Raw genomic sequence first — 21,499 nt, 5'->3', positions numbered from 1 at the left:
TGAAATTCATAACTCATTTATTGAATATATATATATATGCAAGGATACCAATAAAAAGAAACTAATACTGCAAACTACAACTTTGGAAGTAAAGCCAATATAACAGGAACAAAATATACATAACATTGTAGATAGGAATGCATTTACCCTCTTTTACACATTCCTTGTCTTTACACCTAATGTAAATGTATGCTAGAGCAAAAGCTGCAAATGTTAACCTAACCTGAGTGCTTTTTGACAAGAAACAATTCTCCAGGATCTTTTAAGGGTTGAGATGTCACTGCTGACTAATGAATGTGCATACATATGCATATATGAAATTGGCTTCAAAAAGTATATAAATCAAGAGCTGTGTTGTTGTTTTTGTTTTTTTTTAATCTCCATCACTAGTACAGTGGAATCTTTTCCTTGTGACAAGGAAGAAGGGCTACTATTTGATACAATGTACTTTCAGTTCTATTCAGATTAATTTCATCTAATGAGGATTCATTTTCTTGTCAGTCTGATTCAGCATATTAATACTTTTGGAATGCACTGATTATCACCTGGCAGATAAGTCTGATATTTCAAATACATTATCACATCTTCATCTCTCACTCTGCTTCAGTCTACAGTTATTCCTCAAATAGGCTGCAGTAAGAAGCAAGCCCTCTTCCTTTTATTCCATTTCTTGTACACTAAATATCAGATATTTAGAGCCAGTTCAGTATAACCTATCACTTCAGATCAGCACAGCTCTTTGTACCTTAAGATCAGACTTTGTGGAGTGTAGGAGATGGACTTAACTCCTGGAGGGCAGCAATAATCTGGTGTAACTCCTACTTCAGCTTTATCACAGAGCCTCCTGTGGATCAACACCTGCTGAATAAGCAGAGCTTTAGATCACCTAATCTGTTTCATCCTAGTTAGCTGCACAGATGCTGGTACTGAACCATCCTTTTGCCTTTCTTTGAAATGGAGTAATATCACAGCTTACTGCTATGGTGTTTGATCATGCCTTGGACTTTGGCATTACACCAGCTGTATCCTCAAGTAATTTGAACAATACCCTTCTGATGCCTGTCCTTCCTTGGTACAGTCCTTTCTTGGTATAGCACGATCGCAGATCTGTTAATATAGAGATACAGTGAGTTGGGGAGAAACCTCCATTCCAGAGGATTCCAGGAGACTTTAACAGCACACATTACTCTTGATTACACTCGTGAGCAAAAGAAATGCTCAAAGGCCAAAAAAATCAAATAAAGTGAAACCAGTTTCGTAAGACAAGTTCTGTTAAATTCAAGAGCTCTGATTGTGAGATGAAAACAGAAGGTGCCTATAAAAAACAAAACAAAAAAACAACCAAAACCCATCTCATTAACAAATAGATTGCATTAATTTACCTAGCTAGTTTAAACATACCTATTCCACCTATAGAGCACTTCCATTACTTCTAACATTTCTGGGAACGCAGTAGATGCTCCAGAATATTCTTCAATATATGCTTGCAAAGATTACATTACTTTACCAAAACAAACAAACAAAAAACCCCTCAGACAGACTGTCTGAAATTCCAAGCTAAAATACACATAAAGAGACAGTAATGGCAGTATCTTGTACTTTAAAAAAAAAAAAGATGTAAATGTTGTATACTATCATACATTGTCATGCTTTTAAAAACTACAATTAAGGACATAAGAGATGTACAGTAAATACACTGCTGAGGTACATTTCTTCTAAATATTAACACCACAACATAATTACTCCCCAGCAGGTAATGCTACTTGGGAACATATAAATACAATTTTTACACTGTAAGGCACTTTTACCCAGCATACATAAGTTGAAGTCAGTTATGACAAATTTGAGGTTTGTAAGAGATAAGGTTTTTGCTTTTAACATTATTTCCATGAATTTTGGATTACTGACGATTTAGTCAGGCCATCTCAGCACAAGGAGGTAACAGGTAACCAGCCACCGTTCTGCTACCCGAAGGTAAAGTGCTGTTCTCAGAGGCATGGAATGGGGAAATTTATTTCACAACAGATGAATTACTGGACTGAATATTATACTAAGCAACGGACACAATATGAATTAGAGCTCAGTCTCAAGTACAATCAGTATGCTGGCAGACCTACCCCCATGCACCTGTCATCCAACCCTAGTTAAAAATACAGTAGATGCAAACAAAGTGCCTTTATTTCATGGGAGGGCCATGTCTGAGGCACAAATCTAGAAGTAATTTAAATGCTGAAGGACGCTATTTTGCATTCTAAAACTGAGTGGCTGAAAACTGTTTGTATTCTCAAAGAAACAAAACACCTTGATAGACAATTTCAATAATCGATCTGTCATTGCAATTCAAGTCACGCTTTTAATTTTGAAAGTTACAAATACAAAATAAAAATGATCAATGGCATCATGTTTAGAGCAGTAACTGAGTATTTTCTGTACACAGCAATATTTCTTTCCAAAACTGTATTATTCTCCAGGAAAGCAAACAGAATTGAATGAATTCTAACAGGTAAAATGTTAGAAAGTCTAATATACAGTAATTGAGTCCCTCAAGACATTAAGGGAATGCATAAGAAGACAATGACACACGTTATATTATTTAAAAATACAAGTAAAAAATGCTACAGAAACTCATGTTACAAAATGAACTGTTTTTGCAATACCAATCACAGAAGAATTGTAGCAGTTTATAGTCAAATCAGTGTATTTTGCTTGTTTCCTTCTTTCAAATCTAGGAGTTTTGTTGGGAGTTCAGAGTGAAACAAGTCAAAACCCTAAAGAATGTGGTGTGATAGCAACAGACAAACGTGGACTAGATTCAGCTTTTTGGTTTTATTTAAGTCAGTCTGAGAATGTGCTTTAACAGACCAATTGAAGAAGCTTGGAGCCATTAGAAATGACAAGGTATTTTGAAAGCAGTCAGAGGACTGATCTGTTAGGTTTGGTATAACTTAGATCTGATTATTCCCTAAAGGAACATCAAAATCTAGAAAGAAGAATTCCATGATGTGATTGTTGACAGAAAGTGGAGGAAAAAAAAATTAATCACCAAAACAGTAAGGATGATAAGCAGTTTCTCACATAGTGGTCATAAGATTAAAAAATAAATACCAATCTAGCAAAAAAAAAAAAAAAAAAAAAAGGTTGTTTCCTCATTCTTCTTACAGAATATGGGACCTCTATGCATATTCTGGACTAAACATGAAGTGTTCCACACAACACAGAACACTTGAGGTATGGACGTCAGATATGGTGGCTAAATTCCATAGTGAGTTAAGAGTTGTAACTTTCTGAAGAGAAAAAAAATTGGGCTTCAGAGTCCAAGCATTTATATAGTAAGGTTTTAATCACACTTAATGAAGTGTTCTTTGTAAATCAGAGACACAGAAAGAAGTGGGTCCTTGGGGAAAGAATGAACTACAGCCCTTTGGCATGAGTTCTAAAGCTCACAGCTCAGAACCAACAGCTGCTCAAGTAAGTCTCCCGCAAACAATGCTGGGTGGAATGAGCAATCACAACAGGAACAACCTGAAATGTTCAAGCGTGCTTCGATGTACGCTGAGTCCTTTTCTACTGTGTGCTTTGCAAGCAAAAACAGAGAGCGGCTTTCCCATGTATAGCCTCTGGAACTTGTATATGAAGAAAATGCAAAATTCACAAAGTACCAGCTTGTTGCCACCACCAATTTTTGTCCATGTTGTTAATTAAACTAGCTAAGACCTTCCCTCTTTGCATGAATCCACTAAACAACTTACACATTCCAAATCTTAAGGTTTTTATTCAGTCCAGAAATATAGATCTTACTTCATTTCAATGTCTGCCTTAACTTTTGACACTGTACATATTACATATCATTTATATAGTGTTTCATTTTTTCCAGACACTGCAGACTACAAACTACATAATATTGACATGTAAAACTCTGCCACTTACTGAAGGCTCACACACATGAACGTTTCAGGCAGTTCAATGAAATTTCTAACAGAGCTGGGTAGTAAAAAGTTACTAACCCTTTTCTGATTTTAGAAAACAATTTAAAAGAATTAGTAGTTATGATGTCTTAGCCATTCCCAGTTCTATAACTCTGTCCCTTGAACCTGTTTAAAAAATGATGAAAAGAATGGTAAATTTAAAATCATACAGAAAAGCATTTAGCAGCTCTGAAATCACATCTATATTTAGCAATAGAAATGAGGGCCTCCTTTCTTATACTGTTACAAAGTCAGCTGGATTTAAAAAACAACAAATCCTTCCCATTTTTCTATAGTGTGCCAATAAAAAATACTTATCTGCATACACTAGATTTAAATACTTCACTGCAATAAACTACGTTAAATGGATATTGCGTTTCAGTCTCGGTAACAGATCTGTCAGGGGTAACTTCCATACCTAGTTTCCATTGAGCTGCTGCTGAGGAATGTCATTATGGTCAGTGCCTGATTTCCCACGGCTTTTGCTTTCTCTTTCTTCATCCTCTTCATCTCTTTCATCATTTCCACTATGGTTTTTACAATAGAGTCTAGCACAATGAAAGAAACAGTGAGGATTTTTACTGAAAATATCCATCAGAGATGCTCTCCTCTCAATTAGTTTTGAGAAGTACTACAAGAAAACTGGTAACTCATCTCATGTTTTTCAGCCAAGAATTGGTTAAACGGAAAGAAAATAAGGCTGTAGAAAAGACTAGCCAACAGAACTTGGATCAATTCTCATCTTCAAAAAACTGCTGCTACACTGCTCACAGAATGCCCTCTTGTGGGCATCAGAAACTCAACCACAGCAGCAAGGAAGTAATGGAAGCCAGGGGATCCAAATAAAGCCAAAGTAAAGCTACAAAACGTCTCCATATGGAGAAATCATAACTTAGATTATCCAGGGCTTCCATAACAGAATTAGTCAATTAATTAAGGAGGAAAATATCCCAACTCAAATCATTGTTTTTTCTCAATTTGTATATTACTACAGAACTACAGAAATTTTAATTCAGCAGCCTAATTGAAATATTTCATTAGTTAACAGTTACTTACTAACACACATATAGGTAGATATACTTAAAAATAATACATCTGACGTCAAGTTGAGCAGAAGAAGTGCCATGCAATATATTCACTTGCATTACAGACTCAAGATTTACAGAGGTCCTTACTTATAAATTCCTCGTGACATATTCTCGATGTATTTAGCTTTGTCTTCTACTCCACAGTGGTAATGGTACGTTTTTATGCAGGCTTTAATTTCACACCCAATAGTAGCACCAGGCTGGCTGCAAAGCGTGCATTTCTGTTTAGGAAAAAGAAAAGAATGGCATTGCTCAGCCTTTCCATCTCTTACCATTCCGTTTGCATTCAGTTTAGTGTTCCTCATGTTTACAGCAACTATTTTGGAAGACAGTAATTTCTCTGGCACATCATCCTTCCAATAAAATTGGAATCAAAGATATCGTGAAACAAACCTACCAAAAACATGAACACTCAGATTTACCTGTCCACTACACTGAAAACAGCCACACGCAGCTTTATTGCAGTATTCCTGCATTTCCAAGTATTATTTTATTACCAATTTAGTATTTTGATACTATTTTTTTCAACTGGCAATGTTACTAGGTTTTACTTTCCCTTTTTTTCCTCTCCAAAGTTCTTAACACTTTTAAGAAAGTCTGTAATTTTTATAACATACAATGTGACATTTTGCCTAAGGTCTTAACACTTCCACATATTAAAACATCAAATCAGTTGAAAAGAAGTCACTGCAATAATGGATTCTCTAAGCTTATCTGTAGTTTTACACAGACTACTTCTACCAACTTTACTTTTATTCTCTTGAAGTATCAGGAAGGCTAATACCCATTTACAAATGGACACCACTGTAAGAAACCCTAAATAGCACATGCCCAACCACCACTAATTATAAAGGTGATTCCAATCTGGGCAGCTATGCCAAAAATAACAATACATTTCAATTTTGTACTAAGAAGTAAATGGAAAAGGTTGTTTCCATTTTGTTTCCCAAAAGGAAGTAGGCAGACCTGTATAAACCTCAGTAGAATCAGTAACATATTCTCTACATTTCCAGATACATACCATTCTCTTTCCTCTCTTGATTTCCTGAAGTACAGTTTTGATATCAAAATCACCAAACTCTGCCCTTGATGTTGTTGTTAGCTGGACAGTGCCAGAAGAAAACAACTGTAAAACAAATAAGTCCAAAATATTCTCAGCTCACCAACCATGGCTAAAAACTGATGTGCATGGCTCACAGAAGGGGACGTTCTGCAGTCAGTTATCTCAGGCTAAACGCCATTAGCACGGTGAGTGTTCTGTCTGATATATCCACCTGGCTGCTTTAACTACATTTGCTACTTCAGAGAGATGTATTTTAAAAGAAAAAGGAGTAGACAAAAATGCTGAAAATATAAAGAAATAAACAAGAAGTACCATTAAATATCACCAAACATTTTAGGAGTATTCTGTTCCCTTCCCAAGACTGCTGGGGAACGCCAGCTCTGTTTAGTTAAGGTAGCTATAAGGAAGACCACAAATACATGGATTACCCACAGTATTTATACATTTTGAAGTAAAATAGAAAACTGCTGAGGCCATCCTACAAGGCACTACTTCATTCATAGAACTGGTTATGTGCAAGACAGCACTATTTGCTCAAGTGCACTGAAATTAGCAAATTCTCTTCAAGATGACAGTTTTCCAAATGCAATCATCTAAAGGCAAGAATTTTCTAGAACTTCCACGTCCCGTTCTCTACTTGAGTCACATAGCCTGGATCCACTGGTCAGAAAATGAATCAAGTTCATTGATTCTTCCTGGATTTTGCCTGAATGCCTGGGGAGTAAAGGTGCTGTACTGAATTTTTGGAGTGGACTTTTTGAGTTAATTATTTTTCCCCTCTAAATGCTATGTATGCATTTTGACACTCGCAGAACATTTTTAATATGCTAAAGAGCTTCCCTGAACTAATTCCATCTCTGAGCCCACAGCCAACTTTTATCCACATTGCCTGCAGTGAAAATAAATGAATTGCACACTGCACAACACTTCAGTGCTTAAAGAGACCATCAGCAAGCAGACAATATTCAGCATAATTACATGTAAAGATACAGTATATTAAAACCTAAAACAGCAATTCAGATAAAATTCATAATAAATTGATTAACAACAATGCTGTTACTCACCATGCACTTATAGTGTGCTGCAGCCTTTTTGGCATTAAATATATGAAGCTTTCCTCTAGCTTCATTTTCTTCTTCACCTGCATGACAGAATCCACATTTAGGTTTTGTATCACTGGGGCTGCTTCTGTGGGGAGACCTGTCTCTCTGAAAGAAAAACATTTTACTAAAATATACTGCTGGGTTATAAATAAGGTTGCAATTTTAAAAGCCTGTGGCCACCAGCTGGAGGCTCAGACAAATGCAAATTTTAATTAAAATGATAATCACAAAGAAGAAACACACAAATGCTCTCTTCTAAGAAGTTTAGCGTTTTACTGCTTACATAGGAACTGCTTTCTATTTCGTCTGTGCCATGTGAAGATGTGGATCTAGTGTCTTCTGATTGCCCTTTTAAATTTGTTTTTCTTGGCTTTCCCTTACGACCCCTCCTTTTTCCTTTGGGAGGTGAAGGCTCCAATTCATGTTCGTTGATACTTTCTTCTAAATCTGCTTTAGAAGTTAGAAAACATCATCAAATAATAATCAAAAATATCACACAAACCAGAACCAAAAACAGACAAGAAAAAAAAAAACAAAAAACCTGTATTTTCCTTATTTTGGTCAGAAATTAAAATAGTAACCTTTTCACATTTACTACAAACATGCAAGATCCTGAAAACATCATTTACTTTTTTATATTCGTATGTATGTATTATGTTCATATCATGAGTATTATGTTAAAAAGATCCAAAGCTGTGTCACGTTTGAGAAAGCTTTAACCTTCCTTACAAATTCTACTTTCAGGACCAACACACAGCCTCGGATGTTTATTTCCATCTTTACTGAAAATATGACCAACAGATGTCAATCCAAAGTTGAAAACAATTTTAATTTTGTTTTTAAAGATGCACACATTCAGAATAAATTGTATCTGATCTTATGCCAGTAGATCTAAGTAACACCTCTCTGCTTGCATTATTAATTGATGTATTTTGATTTAAGAAAAAGTCACACATTTTGGCTACAATATTAACCAGTTTTAAAACTGGAAGGTATTTTGCCTCTACGAGACACACCTAATATTTCATTTTAGTTGCAGAACATTTTTGCATCTACACCTAAAAAGCAGAAGCCAGTTTACAGAAAATCATGGATGATTTAACCAACAAAATAGAGTGTTTATGGACCATTAAGAATATAAGAAAGCATACTTTGAATACAGATATACCAAAGAAGTCTGATGAACTCCTTTGAAAATGCCAGACCAACTGCTGAATTGCTACACACAACTGCCTGGCACTACAGCAGAGTGCACTGCTGATTCCTCAGACGCATGCAGTCAATACAGATCAATCCTGCAAACTTCCTAAGGTTGCTTCAACTAGGATCTAATTAAGCCACACCTGATATCAATAATCAGCTCTACCTACTTGCTAGCAACTTCTCCACTAATCCAGCTCACAGGAACAGTTTTTTCTTCTAATAAGCAATATCCACCTCTGCTCAAACTACAAAGTTATTTCAGTAACTCACTTGAAGAAAAATGCATACACTGCTATATAGATCTCAAAATCCAAGCCACAAACATCATCGTGATCCCAAAAATGGAAGGAAGACCTAATCAGAAGATCTGGAATCTCTCTACTATACATTAATAGGACATTTATCTGTCGTGATACTATCATTAAGTATTGCTAGGGCACTTACCACCATTATTTCTTTGTCTCAATAAACAGATAGAACATCTTACTCTACGAGCTGCTTCACCAGAACTCCTATTTCTTATCTACTAGCACACAAAAATCAAATCATATTTATTCTAGCTCATGATTAACAATGAATCAACTGCACAAGAGGTCGAAGTCAAAGCCCTGAAATATATTCCAAAGCCATAAAATTTTAGTAGCAGAAAACTGAAGTCTTGCATCCAAGTGCATCCTATTAAGCTTACTCCATCATATTTCTTGCTAAACTCAGGAGTAACTACAGCTTCCTGCACATTTGTTAGCAAAGGAAAGAAAACTAACCCAAATGCATCACAACATGTTACGCTGAAATGTAATTCCCCCAAAGCACTGTGCAGTTGTGTGGTTAGAAGGAGGCAACGGTTTGAGAAGAAATTCATACAAGTCTTCAAATTATTTTGGCTTAAATCTCCAGATTAATCAGCTACAGACATATCCCCAAGTGATGACTAAAATACATAAATGCATCTACTACAACTTTCCTATGCTTCAGTATGCATCCTATTCTACCCTGAGATTGCAAGAGTACCACCATTTATTTTAGTCTGAAAAAGAAAGAATATATGATGACAGAGATTATCTAGTGAATTTACCATCTAAACTTACTTTTCATTTAACATTACTTGCTAAATTCTCAAGGCAACATTGTGCTATTTAAATATCCCACCTCTCGGATTGCACGTAGCAAGTTTTACTACAACCTAAGAAGTTATTTCTAAGAAAATAACTCCACCTTGTCTCTCATCATATATAAGAACTTCCCCCTAATGTATTAAAAATATGTCAGTCTTTTGCCCAGGTGGCTCCTTATTGAAAAGAGTCATAGACAAAAGTGACTATTAAATTGTTGAGCCTTTAAATAACATCAGCATATAAAAAGTTAGAAATATTCCTTCCAAAATCACTCCAGAGATTTCGCTACTGTGTTCCATGAAGTGGAATGCAGTCCATTAACCAACATTATTTTTTTTAATCCAGAATCCTTAGTCCACCTTTTTTTCCTAAGCATTACAGCATACTCTGAACCCTGCATACTCACACTCTCACAACTGGAAATGAACACTAACTGCAAAAATACAAATAGGAAAATCACTTTCATGTAAGAAATGCCACAGCCTCCTTATAGAGTAAGTTCTCAAGTGCAATTTTTAATCTGTAAGTAAAATATTGAAATTTAAAAAGTAAACATGCTGTATTTTTAAAGGACGTTTCCAGCGTGACAAAAATCCACCACAATTTCACAGCTTTCCTCTAAGAATCCCTTTCCTGTCCTCAAAACTACTAATTCCAGAAAAGCTGAGAATTCACTGAAGTCCAGACACTTGATCCAAGTCAGTGCAATTCCTTGTGGAGTTAGGTCTCTATGTGACATGGAGCTACGGATTACCACCACTGAAATGTGACCATCTGCACTACCACATCACCCTGCAAGACCAACACCACAGATCTTTAAAGTTTCTCCTTTTTAACAGTGCTATGAGCTGGTGTAACAATACCAAGGACAAAGAAAATTGTAACCAGCTTTAAAATACACCTGCCTTAGATGTCCTTTACTGTTTCAATAACCAGTATGGCTTGTGCCCTATCCCTCCCCTCGAGCCCACTGCCAGCTTACCCAGTTTCCCTGGCATCTGATGGTTGGGTGTTTCCAACTTCTCATGTCAGCTTGAACTAAGGAAAACACAAAAAGTTGTTCAACTCCTCCCTCACCAGGTGAAGTTTCATGATGGATATCATCCAAGCTCTGAATCCCCTGACTCCCTAAACATTCTTCAACTGCCCCCATCCCGTATCCCGCTACTGCATTGATTTTTAAAATCACCACAACATTCTCAATACAAGTTTACACAAACTCTTAAAGGAGGTATCCTATAAGCTTTCTACAGAAGTCCCGAAAAACAAGCTTAATATGCAATGTGTTCTCAGAAGGAAGGGTGTAAAGGGTTAGAAATCAAGAGGAAATATTTCATCTTTTCAAAAGCATCTATGAAGATGATACTGTAAACTCAGATGAGCAGAGAGATGAGTAACAACAAGCCCCACATTTGCATTTTAGGAATCTATGAGCGGTACAAAGTACCACAAAAGAAGATGAACAAACTTCTGCACTTTACAAACTGTTAACACGGAGACTGAGCTTTAGAGAGAAAGTTGAAGATTTCTCTTTTGATCTGACTGGAGGGAAAAAGAATCAAGATGTTTTGCTGCTTAAAATAAAGCTTGACAAGAAGTTGAGATACCACTCATCTATTCTTTATTACTTGAGCTTGAAATAAACCCGGAATCATCCTTTCCCAAAATCTAGGTTAAAGCAAACTAACACACAGAATTAAATGACTTAAATGCTGTGAAATAACAAAGAAAAAGAGAATGTGTTCAACAAGGGCTAATGATGCTCTCTATACCTCCTGCATTATCTTAAAGAATGGATTAAGTGAGCCAGAAGCAAAGGGTCTGAGTCTGTACGAGGAAGATAAACAGAACTGACTGGAGAAAGGCATCTGCAAGTAGGGCTGCCCGTGCAAAGAAGTCAAAATGCAGGATGTAGAGCACCTTAGATGCGCCGCTATGTAAACGTGAAAACATATTTTGGAAGTTTCCCAGAGCATTTATGATAAGAGAAGTTCTGAATTACAAGGAACAAAATCAAGCTTGCTGGACTTTTAGAAGAGAAACAGAATGTCAGAAAAAAGGAAAAAGATGTACTTCAGCCCATTAAGAGGTCCTTAAAAATACGGCTGAGAAAGAATGAATCACGTCTGACAACAATTATGTTTAATTGAGATGTCAAAAAAACTAGAAACCTTATTGTCTCAGTAGACAGTAATGAAAAATGTGAGTAATCTGTAAGCATTAATAAGAACCAGAGGCTTCCATATTTGCAAGCAAATAGAGAATCAAGTGAACACGTCCTGAAATAGTAGTTGCTAACATTAGAAAATGATGTGAAATAAAGTATTCAAATGCTGAATACAATTTTTATTTTGTTTTTGAAAATGAAAAAGGACGAGGGTTATGTCAAACATATCTAAATCAGAGAAAACAGGGGTGAAGCAGAAAAACAAGTTAACCCTTAGGTGACCAACGCCACATTTTTTAAAGTATCAGATTCCTCAAGGAACTGATGATTCCTGTTCAAAAGCTACTTTTGACTTAACAGTACCTATGTTACAAAGAACTTGAGATTATTTCTTCAATTAAATACTTTTAACATAAAAAATGAATAAAATAGTCCTTTATAAACATAAATGCTTTTTCAAGCAAACAACTATTGCCAAAAGACAGCAGACTGATAATATATTATCTACATAATCAAAAAGCTTACAACTACTGGTCTGATGAACTTTTCAAACATCAGTCAGCTGACCAAGCTTCTATTTGGATAACGTCCTGCCTAGGTAAGAAGCAGAATTGCAGTGTAAACATCACACAGTATATACAGACAGTACAAACCATTTACCACACTACTTACTGAATTCTTCCTTTTCCATTAGCTACATGGTTTTATTTAAGACAGCACCACGGCGATGTTCCCTCAAAATACCTAATTAGCCTACAATGGCCTGAATATGAGGTTAATTTATTATCTGGATCAATCCTTCCTGTCCTAACACTGAATATACATTTGATGCCACACTCCCAGCAGCGTTCTCCTTATGACAGACAATAAGGCGGAGTCAGTGGAGCTTAGAAAGAAACTGTAACCACCCACCAGCAGAGCTGAAAGGACAGCAAACTGCAACTGCATTGGCACCTACAGTAGAAGGCAAGCTTATGCTATGAACAGTGTTAAAGAAAACGCAATTATGAAGAAACAAAGATTAAGGCACCCCAAGGTGAATCAAAATGTTACCTAGTCATAATGCCACCAAGTCTGGGATGTTTCTCCTCCAGTCTCTGGCTTAAACAGTACTTTGAAGAAGTGATTGGTTTGATGCTGAACCTCTAACCAGGTCTGACAGAGGAATATTATCCTGACCACACTTACTATGCAAAAAGGTAAGCACAGATTTCAGTTTGAGCTTTAGAATGAGATAAAAAGGGTGCTGAGACGTGGCGTGTCCTTATTTCTACCATGGGAACGTAATTCCCAAGGCTTTGTGTACAGCTACAACAGGAATCACCCACGTTATTTTCTGACCCTGCAGTTCCCAAGGATCTGTTTTAGACATTAATTTATTCTTCATTAGGATGGAACTGATCTAACAGAAGAATGAAATGATGTTCTTCTCTTAATTAATATTAAACTATTCTTGATCAGCTGAATTTGTTTTAAATACAGAAGGGCCAGGGCAGCCCCACCTGCAGGGAACTGAATAAAATACATCAATTAAAAAAATTTTTTGATGAGTACTTCCAGTACACTGAAATAAATTCCAATGAACAGTTGTAAAGCTTTACTCTTATAAAAAATAAATCTACTGTATCAAAAAGGTCGGTAATTTGACTAATAATGAGCTGTGGTAGGTTGAAAGCACTGGCACTGTCTCCCATAATTTGTTAAGCACTGAAAACTTAGAAGGCTTGCTTAGATTATGAATAAAGTATTTGAGTTCAGGTCAAGTCAGTTACACTGCTAAGCAGCAGGATAAAAAATCTCAACATGAAGACACAAAATCAGCAACTTGGTCTGCTCTGCTGTGTCCTCAATTTCATCAGCCTCACAGCCACGTACAAAGAGAGCACCTCACTTTTATTCTTTTACCAGCTAGGGGAACACGGCACAAATGAATTACTTGAAATGTACAGAAGAGTAAATGCAATGTATTTTTCTTGTCCTGTGTCACCTGAAGGCTAGGCTATACAGATAAATCAGACAAAGCTAACAACTGCTGAATCTGATAATGAATATAAAGCAGACTTTGCTGCCATGTTTCACACTTTGATATTCCAAGAAAACAGAAGGTACTTCACAGCTCCTGAAAATTAAAGGAAAATGAACTCCCGTCGCTCATTAATTTTGTCTTGATGAGTATGGAGATACTTAGTCTGATGAATTCCTGCTCCACTTGAACTTCATTGTAGCAATAAATAACATTTAAGAGGTCCTTTTTGTTAGGTTTTAACCTGGTAAGTTTAATTCCAACATAGGTCCTTCATCTGAACTTCTGCATAGCCTCAGGAAATTTTCTTTAACAAGTATTAAATGAGTAGCAGATTTTTAAATTATTGTTTAAATAAATTGGAAATAAAAATCAAGTAATAATTTGAAGAACTAGAAATCTTAAGAAAAGGTATATTGGAACTCTGACTTGAGCTAGGATGCTAAAAGGAGTGCTTGCTTTTGAGGGTAGGAACAGAAAAATCCTGCTATTAGACAGCAGTGCAACCTACAGGAAGAGAAAAACAAACCAAAACCAAATCTGTTCTACACTGCATCAAACCAAAAAATCCTAAAAACTCTTCCAACATCCCCCAACAGAAACGACATAAAAAAAGATCAGACTAGAACGATTAAATGCAGCAACAGAGAGCAAGGGATAAAAACACAGACGTTCTGCAGTAAGCTTCCATTAGAAAGTGTCCCTGTGCACCCAACACTGAGTGACATAAATACTGATGAGCTTCAACTACTCTGTCACAAAAACCTGCTATAGGCAAGGATTCATCCAAAGGAAACATAAAACAAGAGAAAAAAAGGTGCTACCTTAGCATCTTGTATCCCTGGCTGGTCTATTCACTTTTCTGTGCAAGTCTTTTCTGGCTTCACAAGCCACCATTCTTTCACATTTAAATTCCTCTTTGAAATGCACGTTTCTCTCAAGAAACAAACCAACAAAGCACCACACAAAGCTTATCTGACTGCCATCCCTCATCTTCCAACTACCACCTCGCCGAGCAAAATTCATCAGTTAGTCGTTAAGAAACAAAGTCTCCAAGGTCCCTTCTTAAACTCTGAAAACCATCCCATACACTTCTCTATCTTGTAATTAGTTCTCAATGTAGCACAAAACCATGGCTCAAAAACTTTGTAGGTAATTTCCATAAGACAGACCCAATATGTATTTTACTTTCCTTAATTTAATGGAAGTTCAGCACAACCCGCCCTGCTTCTGCCAATACAAAACCTCCTACTAATAGTCTTGGATGGGTGTAGCACCAGAACTGTATGTGCTAAGGAGAGACTGTTGGGCTACAAGCACAAGTATGAAATAAAACTAAAGACTCCCTGTGAAGTACAACTACACGCTTCTAAAAGTATAAGGCATAAGGGAGCTAAATATTTTAGGCACAAAAAGTTACAGCAAAGTTAAATTCTGAGATACCATTGCGCTCCTTGGACTCACGATGATGTTTATTTATTTACTACTCCTGGTTTTCCTCTCAGTCTGAGTCTTTCTGGATGGGCCTGTCCAATGTTTAAAGCTGCCATCACCAACACATAAGAAAAAACCCAATGCCTCTGTAGTAATTTTTCCCATGTCTCAGACAGATATATCATATCCATGCAAGCCTCTGCAGTTAGGAATAACACAGTAGAACTGGAGAAAACCATTTCTGAACACTTTTAAAAGCCCAAGTTCTGATCCTACACAAGTTGTAGTCCTGCAAAGAGCTCCAAGCAGAAAAAATAATGTCTTATGACTCTGGGCTCCATGTATTTTTCAATAGGTTCCAGTGTGAGCCATTAGTCATAAGCACAAAACGTTACATTTAAATATCACAAAGAGATTGGTATCTCTCTCCTTGGATTCAAATGTCCTCCATATTCTGTATGGAAAACAAAACTATGACACTCATTGTATGATTACTATGCCATTTATGGTGTTTTTCTTTTTTAAACCCACTAATGGCAAAATCAGAACAAAGAGTATTTAAAAAAAGCAAACTAATATTTAAGCAGACAAAAAAAAATAAAATCAATTTTACTTTGGAATTTTCTATTGCTTTCAGTATTGCAGGAACAGTGATGCAACACCCAAACCTCACAATTAGTGTTACACAGAGCATAAGAATACATTATCCTAAGTGTGCATTTGGCAGAAAGAAATGGAATTTGTGAAATTTTGTCTGCTCTCAATAAACAGCAATATGCTCCTCACTAGTTAAATCTGTGACATTTCTACTGAAAGTAACACAAAAGCGAACTAAGAAATGCTTGCTCACCCAAATTAGATAGAGTAGAAAACAAACAGGTAGAAAAAAAAAAAGGCCTGAACACAAAATTGCAAAACTAGTTTAGAATTCAGCAGACCATAAAGTTTGTCTATTTTTGTGGCATATCACCCCTTGCACACTTCACTGCTGTTCTATGCAAAGACACACAGCTATGAATGTATACAGCTTTTTTTTTTTTTTTAATCAAAATTGAACAGAAACACATCTGTAAGTGATCTGATCATAAACCTTTTTGTTTAATACTGGGCCCTTCTTATTTGAAGAACTGGATTTAATAGCTCAAAATATTGTGAAAAAATAGGAACGTTAGCAGTAGAAAAGATGAGCTGTTACCTGACAAGCTTCTCATATTCCAGATGTTGTGAATACTGAACTACAAATATAAGCCAACTTCTTCCTAGAAGGGAATGCATTTTTTTCTACCCATCCTTTATTCTACCAGCACATGGTATCTGCACAACACCCTGACATTTAGTTTTTGGGTCTTTCTTCACTTTAATCAATAATTTTTAGAAAAATACAGAAATCAGGCTTCCAAAGTCATTATTTCTCAAAAAAAAAAAAAAAAAATACTAAATTTTACTGAAAGCATTTGTATTCTCCAGAAGAATTAAATATAACCAAATATCTTTCTACAATGGGAAAAATTTATATTGAATAATTTTACCTTCAGAGTTATGCGTAGTTTTCTTGTGTTTTCGACATAAAATCCTATAAACAAAGTAGTTAAAAACTGTCAAGTCAGTCACGATTCACAGATTATTTACTTATATTTTAAATTTAAATGCCAGCACATTTTTCTCCCACTTGTAAGGCTCACTGACATACAAATCTTTCAGTGAACAAGTGCTTTCATAGCACATCACTTTCTGAATGCAACAATCATCATCAGAATATTTCTGCAACAGTTTTAAGTTCCAAGAGTGTTGGTTGGTTGTTTTTTATTTTAAAACAAACAAACAAAAAAAAGCCAAAACAACAAAGAATGTGAAATATAAATACAAAAGGAAAGACAATAAATAAAGAATAGTTACATGTAAATGCCTTGTGAGGGTTTCTCTCTTATCTGAGCTTTGTCATGCAGAGCACAGTAGTAGTGATATGTCTTGTGGCATGTTTTCACATCACAACCAATGGTTGCTCCAGGACAATGGCATAAGGAACACATCTGTAAAGATACAAAAGCACAATTCGTGTTACTGTTGGCTCAATATTTCTGAGTTTAAAAGTAAGACTGATACTCCAGGTGTCACCCCTGGTGACAGAACAAAAGAGGTCATGGACAGAAATATTTTAATGCATATTGCTGAGTACTCTGCTCTCCTTTCTAACTCTTCCTGCTCTCAGCTGTTTTTCTTCATTCATTTTAAAATCAAGGAAAAAACGTGTTCCTTTTATGCAACAGTACAATAATCACGTATTATGAATTACCAGTCCAATGAAGAAAAGAAGTGATTTACTTTTGTAGAAAATTGTGTATTTCACAGAGGTGACACCTTATGTTTGGGTCATCTCTACTTATCCTTCTGCAAGCAGGCAATCTGCAGTCGGACACCAGTTCTTATCCAATTTGAAATGGTATTTTATGTCATAAATTTGAAATATTTTAATAGCTGATCAAAGCTTTTTATAGGAGCCTAAGTGAAAATCAACCTCATTTGATCGACTTCAGCTTGTGCTTCATTATTTTTATACATGGACTTGTCTAAAAGGGAACTTCCTTTTCATAGATGCATGAACAAAACAGACCACAGGAGCTGTTATGTTGAATTATTAGCCTATTTAGCCTGAGGATAATATAACATTTATTCAGTTGGTACCAATTTGTTGTCCAAATGGTCACTGCCAACAGATTAATCAATCAAGTTACATCAAGTATACGTGAAGTCTGATGAGCTGAAAAATAGGTAATCTCTTAAAAAAAATCCTCCCATGCGTAATTAAGAGACACAATAATTACATCGATGCATTATGTTCCCCAATTAATGAGATTTTAACAGCCCTATCCAGGTTTGAACTTAGAAGGGTTTCTCAGACAGGACTTTGTTACCACAGCACTACTCTGTGTTAATCACTTCAAAAATGAACACATCTCAACTTTCAGCACATACCTGGTTGCCAGCTGCAGCACCTACTGAAGGAGGGCAACTATCACATCTGTTTGCAGACACATTCTGTACAGGCTAGCAAAATAATTACGTATCACAGTGCAATATACTGAGATAATTTTGCTTCAATCAGTTCCCAAATAAAAATACAGGCTAGAACAGGAAAAGCAAACCTTAGCAGCATAGCTGGGCTGCCTAAACATAAGCATTGAACTTTAAGTTTCCTAACAAGTCAGGGGTATGGAGGGGATGAAGAATTCCTCCTGAGAGTGATTCAGAGCTATAGATTTCTGATGGCTACAGACAGAGATAAAGCTCAGCTACCTGGAACATCCAAGTTAAGACAAAATGAGTCTGTATGTTCCCTCCATACAGGTAACGTCCCAGAACTACAGATCGATTTAAGTTGTTCAGCTACTTGCAGAAAACATGGATCTGATTGAAGTGCCCCAAGAACATATCCAGCTGAGAGGTTAAGAGGCACAAAGAGAGCACCAATGATATCAAAACAAATATCCTTAAAACAGATTAAGAGTCCCAAGAGCCGAAGTTTCTTTGTGTCCTGTACTTTTATTTACTACTGTGTTCTTTCCAAGTCCCTAATCATGAACTGAATAACTTGTGAACACTTATTTCTTTACGCTTCATCTGATTAGAGCAAATAAAGTCATAGGTGTTGGAAAAGATAGAAATGAGACACTAGGTGAAATATCAGAATATTAGAGAATTGTGGTCCTACAGAAATACTTAGGACTATTCTTAGTCCAAAAACTGGTAAATATGTCAGAGTGATTTAAATTGAGGAGTGAACTGATCATCTATCAGAAATATTTCGAAAGAGTCAGACATTTCTCAAATAGCAAACAGTAAATTCTAAAAATAAAGTAAATAACTAGCTGCTTGAGAATAAATCCTGAACAATTTTCTTCTCATTTCTGATGAATTTGGTAGAGCTGCAATCACTGCTGTACCAAAGTACCTCTGAAAACTGATATCCACAGGCACTTATATTAAATCAATACAAAAGGAATCCAAAAAAGTATATTTAGTAGTTAAAATCATATTCTATCATCAAAGCCAAATAATGGTAAAGGCACAGTATTACCCTTACTAGGTCCCCAGAATGTGGGTTTCATTGTTAAATCTAGCAGAAAATGTTAAATAGAAATGGTTGGGTTTGAAATATAAATATAAGGAATGTTATTTCTTATATGCAGTCCATTAAAAGTAAAAAATTGGCATATTCTGAAAATGAGTTTTCAGATTTGCTTGGAAAACAACTGCACAACTGCTCTGACAAAAAGGAGATTGTAAAAATAGCACTTCTGGATGTACAGCTCCATGATTAAGTTACAACTGTAAAAATAATAATTTACACAAGAGCAGACTTGACTGGACTAAACCACTTTTGATGCTTTCTTAAAGATTCTTCAACCATTATTTAGATTTCATTTCAATCTGAGTATCATCAGATCCACTGATTCATTTTTCCTCTAATACCACTTCATCATCACCTTTGGTAAGCTGTGCATTTCCTCAGAGCCCCAAAGGAACAACATATGAGAAAGCACTGACAGTTTCACAGTCCACTCTCTGGGAGGTAAGCAAATTCTGCCCTTCGTTTTCAAGGGCTCAAAACAGACTTACCAATTTAGTGCCTCTCTTGATTTCTTTCTGAATATCCTCAATAGAGAATCCTCCAAGACTCTCATTATCAGTGTGTGAAGATACCAGCGCAGATGAGAACAGCTACAATTACAGAAACAAAACTTATTATAAGTATATACATACCTAGAACATTTACACGGTTGACAAACACTGAAGCTTCAAATTAGAGTGATTAAGCATCTCCCCAGTGCCACAGCTGATTGATTTTTAATATTATTTAAAGATGTGTTTGTTGTCTTCTACTGGTTCACGACATTCATTTCCTTTTTCCTTCGGGTTACTTACCATACATTTGTGATGTGCTGCCACCTTCTGGTTTTCTGACATCAATAATTGTCCACATTCATTATCTTTATTAGATCTACAAAAACCACACTTCCTTTGTCTTGAAGAGACTTTTTTCTGTCCAACTGAGCTTGTCATGATTTTAAATGCTCTTAGAATGCCACTTTAATCCTCTCAATGCTACAGGAAAAAAAGCATAATCAGCATGTTAACACCAACACAGGGCAATTTAGCTTACAGTTTTATAAATATAAGATCGGTCGCTTGAAACCTCTTTAGCTTCCAGTTTACACTACTAAAATACACCCAAATCAATGAGCACTGGGCTGAGGCAGCAGTCAGCTACTTGTAATGAAACTGAAGCAGCAAATGGATTTAGTTCTTCAAGCAAAAGGTTTGAATGTTAAAACAAAACTATGGACGCACGGAAACCTTTTGGGAAAAAGAAATACATTGAAAATATAACAAAAATGGCAATTGTAAGGGAGGGGGAGTTAGTTAATAGTTAAATAGAATAGTTAATCCTATTCTATTTATTACAGTAAAGCAATTTGTAGGGAACGTACTGCCTGCGCCTGCAAGAAAACCCATCCCACTGAACTCATGCTAAAACAGAACCAAAGATCTGAGTTCAGCTTCACACCCTGAGCTCATTTTGCGTTTGAAAGCTCCAAGCAGCCAGCAGAGGAGTAGCTGCCCTCACACGAGGGTGGCGATCAGAAGATAAAACGTTACCATTTTAGGTATGGCACAGATATATTGTGGCTGGTCAAACAGTGGGAGCAACAACATTTTAGAAGGATCTCCCCTAACCGGCGGCAACGGAAACCTTTCCAACAGCCACTGCAAATTGAGCAGCACCACACCAGCTACTGGTAACCGCCCAACTCTTATCCTCATCTAAGGAAAACAAATGAGGATTAAATGCAGCATGAATCTCAACATTTTCACATACTCTCAGCAATGTATTGGGAAAAATCTATCATTAAGGTCCCCAGCTCCTAATGAAGTCCAGAAGCGAAAACACCTGATGAGAGCACGGCTTCTTGGTCCAGTATGATGCAGTCTGTGCTCATTTGTTTCTGCACCTTTCAAGAAATAAAACATTGTACTCTTCAGACTTCACACCTTTTGGAGATTAGAGTCTTAATGTCAGAATTGTCACAACTGCAATAAAAGTCTCCTCCACAGCCTTTGTCTGCATCAGACTCTCATCTAAATATGAAAAGCTTGATATTTTGGGAGGGGGGGGTTGGGAATCAATCCAGTGAGAACAGCAGATTTGCAATACATCTGGACAGTGCCACAATGGCTAGCTGCAGGAAAAAGCGTGACCAGTGGTGGAGATTTGCATAGCCAAACCTGCCAGCTCCTCGCTGCTGTCAGACGCCCCTAATAGTAATATCACTCACTGC

The 21,499-nt window shown here is 36.3% G+C and overlaps 1 protein-coding gene across 4 annotated transcripts; it reads right to left on the bottom strand.

Annotated features, from left to right (window-relative positions):
• On the bottom strand, positions 1-21,287 carry PHF6 (PHD finger protein 6). Of its 4 annotated transcripts, none has more exons than XM_010715188.3 (11): positions 21,040-21,287; positions 20,085-20,264; positions 19,779-19,880; positions 17,058-17,191; positions 16,691-16,734; positions 7,503-7,669; positions 7,181-7,324; positions 6,075-6,179; positions 5,141-5,274; positions 4,384-4,513; positions 1-1,315 (listed from the first exon to the last, which is right to left on the bottom strand). In XM_010715188.3, the coding sequence occupies exons 2-10, from the start codon at positions 20,220-20,222 to the stop codon at positions 4,384-4,386; spliced, it is 1,098 nt and encodes a 365-aa protein (XP_010713490.1). In that variant the 5' UTR covers positions 20,223-20,264; positions 21,040-21,287; the 3' UTR covers positions 1-1,315. The 4 variants fall into 4 exon arrangements, with proteins under 4 accessions (XP_010713490.1, XP_010713491.1, XP_010713489.1 ...); XM_010715189.3 differs by having other exon boundaries at positions 1-1,107; positions 21,040-21,282; XM_010715187.3 differs by having other exon boundaries at positions 1-4,091; positions 21,040-21,269.
• Between the last annotated feature and the right edge of the window lie 212 nt (positions 21,288-21,499).

This window comes from Meleagris gallopavo, chromosome 9, assembly GCF_000146605.3.
Source record: "Meleagris gallopavo isolate NT-WF06-2002-E0010 breed Aviagen turkey brand Nicholas breeding stock chromosome 9, Turkey_5.1, whole genome shotgun sequence".
NCBI lineage: Eukaryota > Metazoa > Chordata > Aves > Galliformes > Phasianidae > Meleagris > Meleagris gallopavo.
Note: the sequence above shows the minus strand (reverse complement) of the source record. Positions and strands in the feature narration are given on the sequence as shown.

What these genes read in the sequence shown, in the direction of transcription:
- PHF6 (XM_010715188.3), bottom strand. Translation starts at nt 20,222, where the DNA reads ATGACAAGCTCAGTTGGACAGAAAAAAGTCTCTTCAAGACAAAGGAAG. An exon ending in AACTACGCATAACTCTGAAG is followed by an intron (nt 7,670 to 16,690) that starts GTAAAATTATTC and finishes TAACTTCTAAAG; the next exon opens with CAGATTTAGAAGAAAGTATC. An exon ending in TCAAGAGAGGAAAGAGAATG is followed by an intron (nt 5,275 to 6,074) that starts GTATGTATCTGG and finishes TTTCCTAAACAG; the next exon opens with AAATGCACGCTTTGCAGCCA.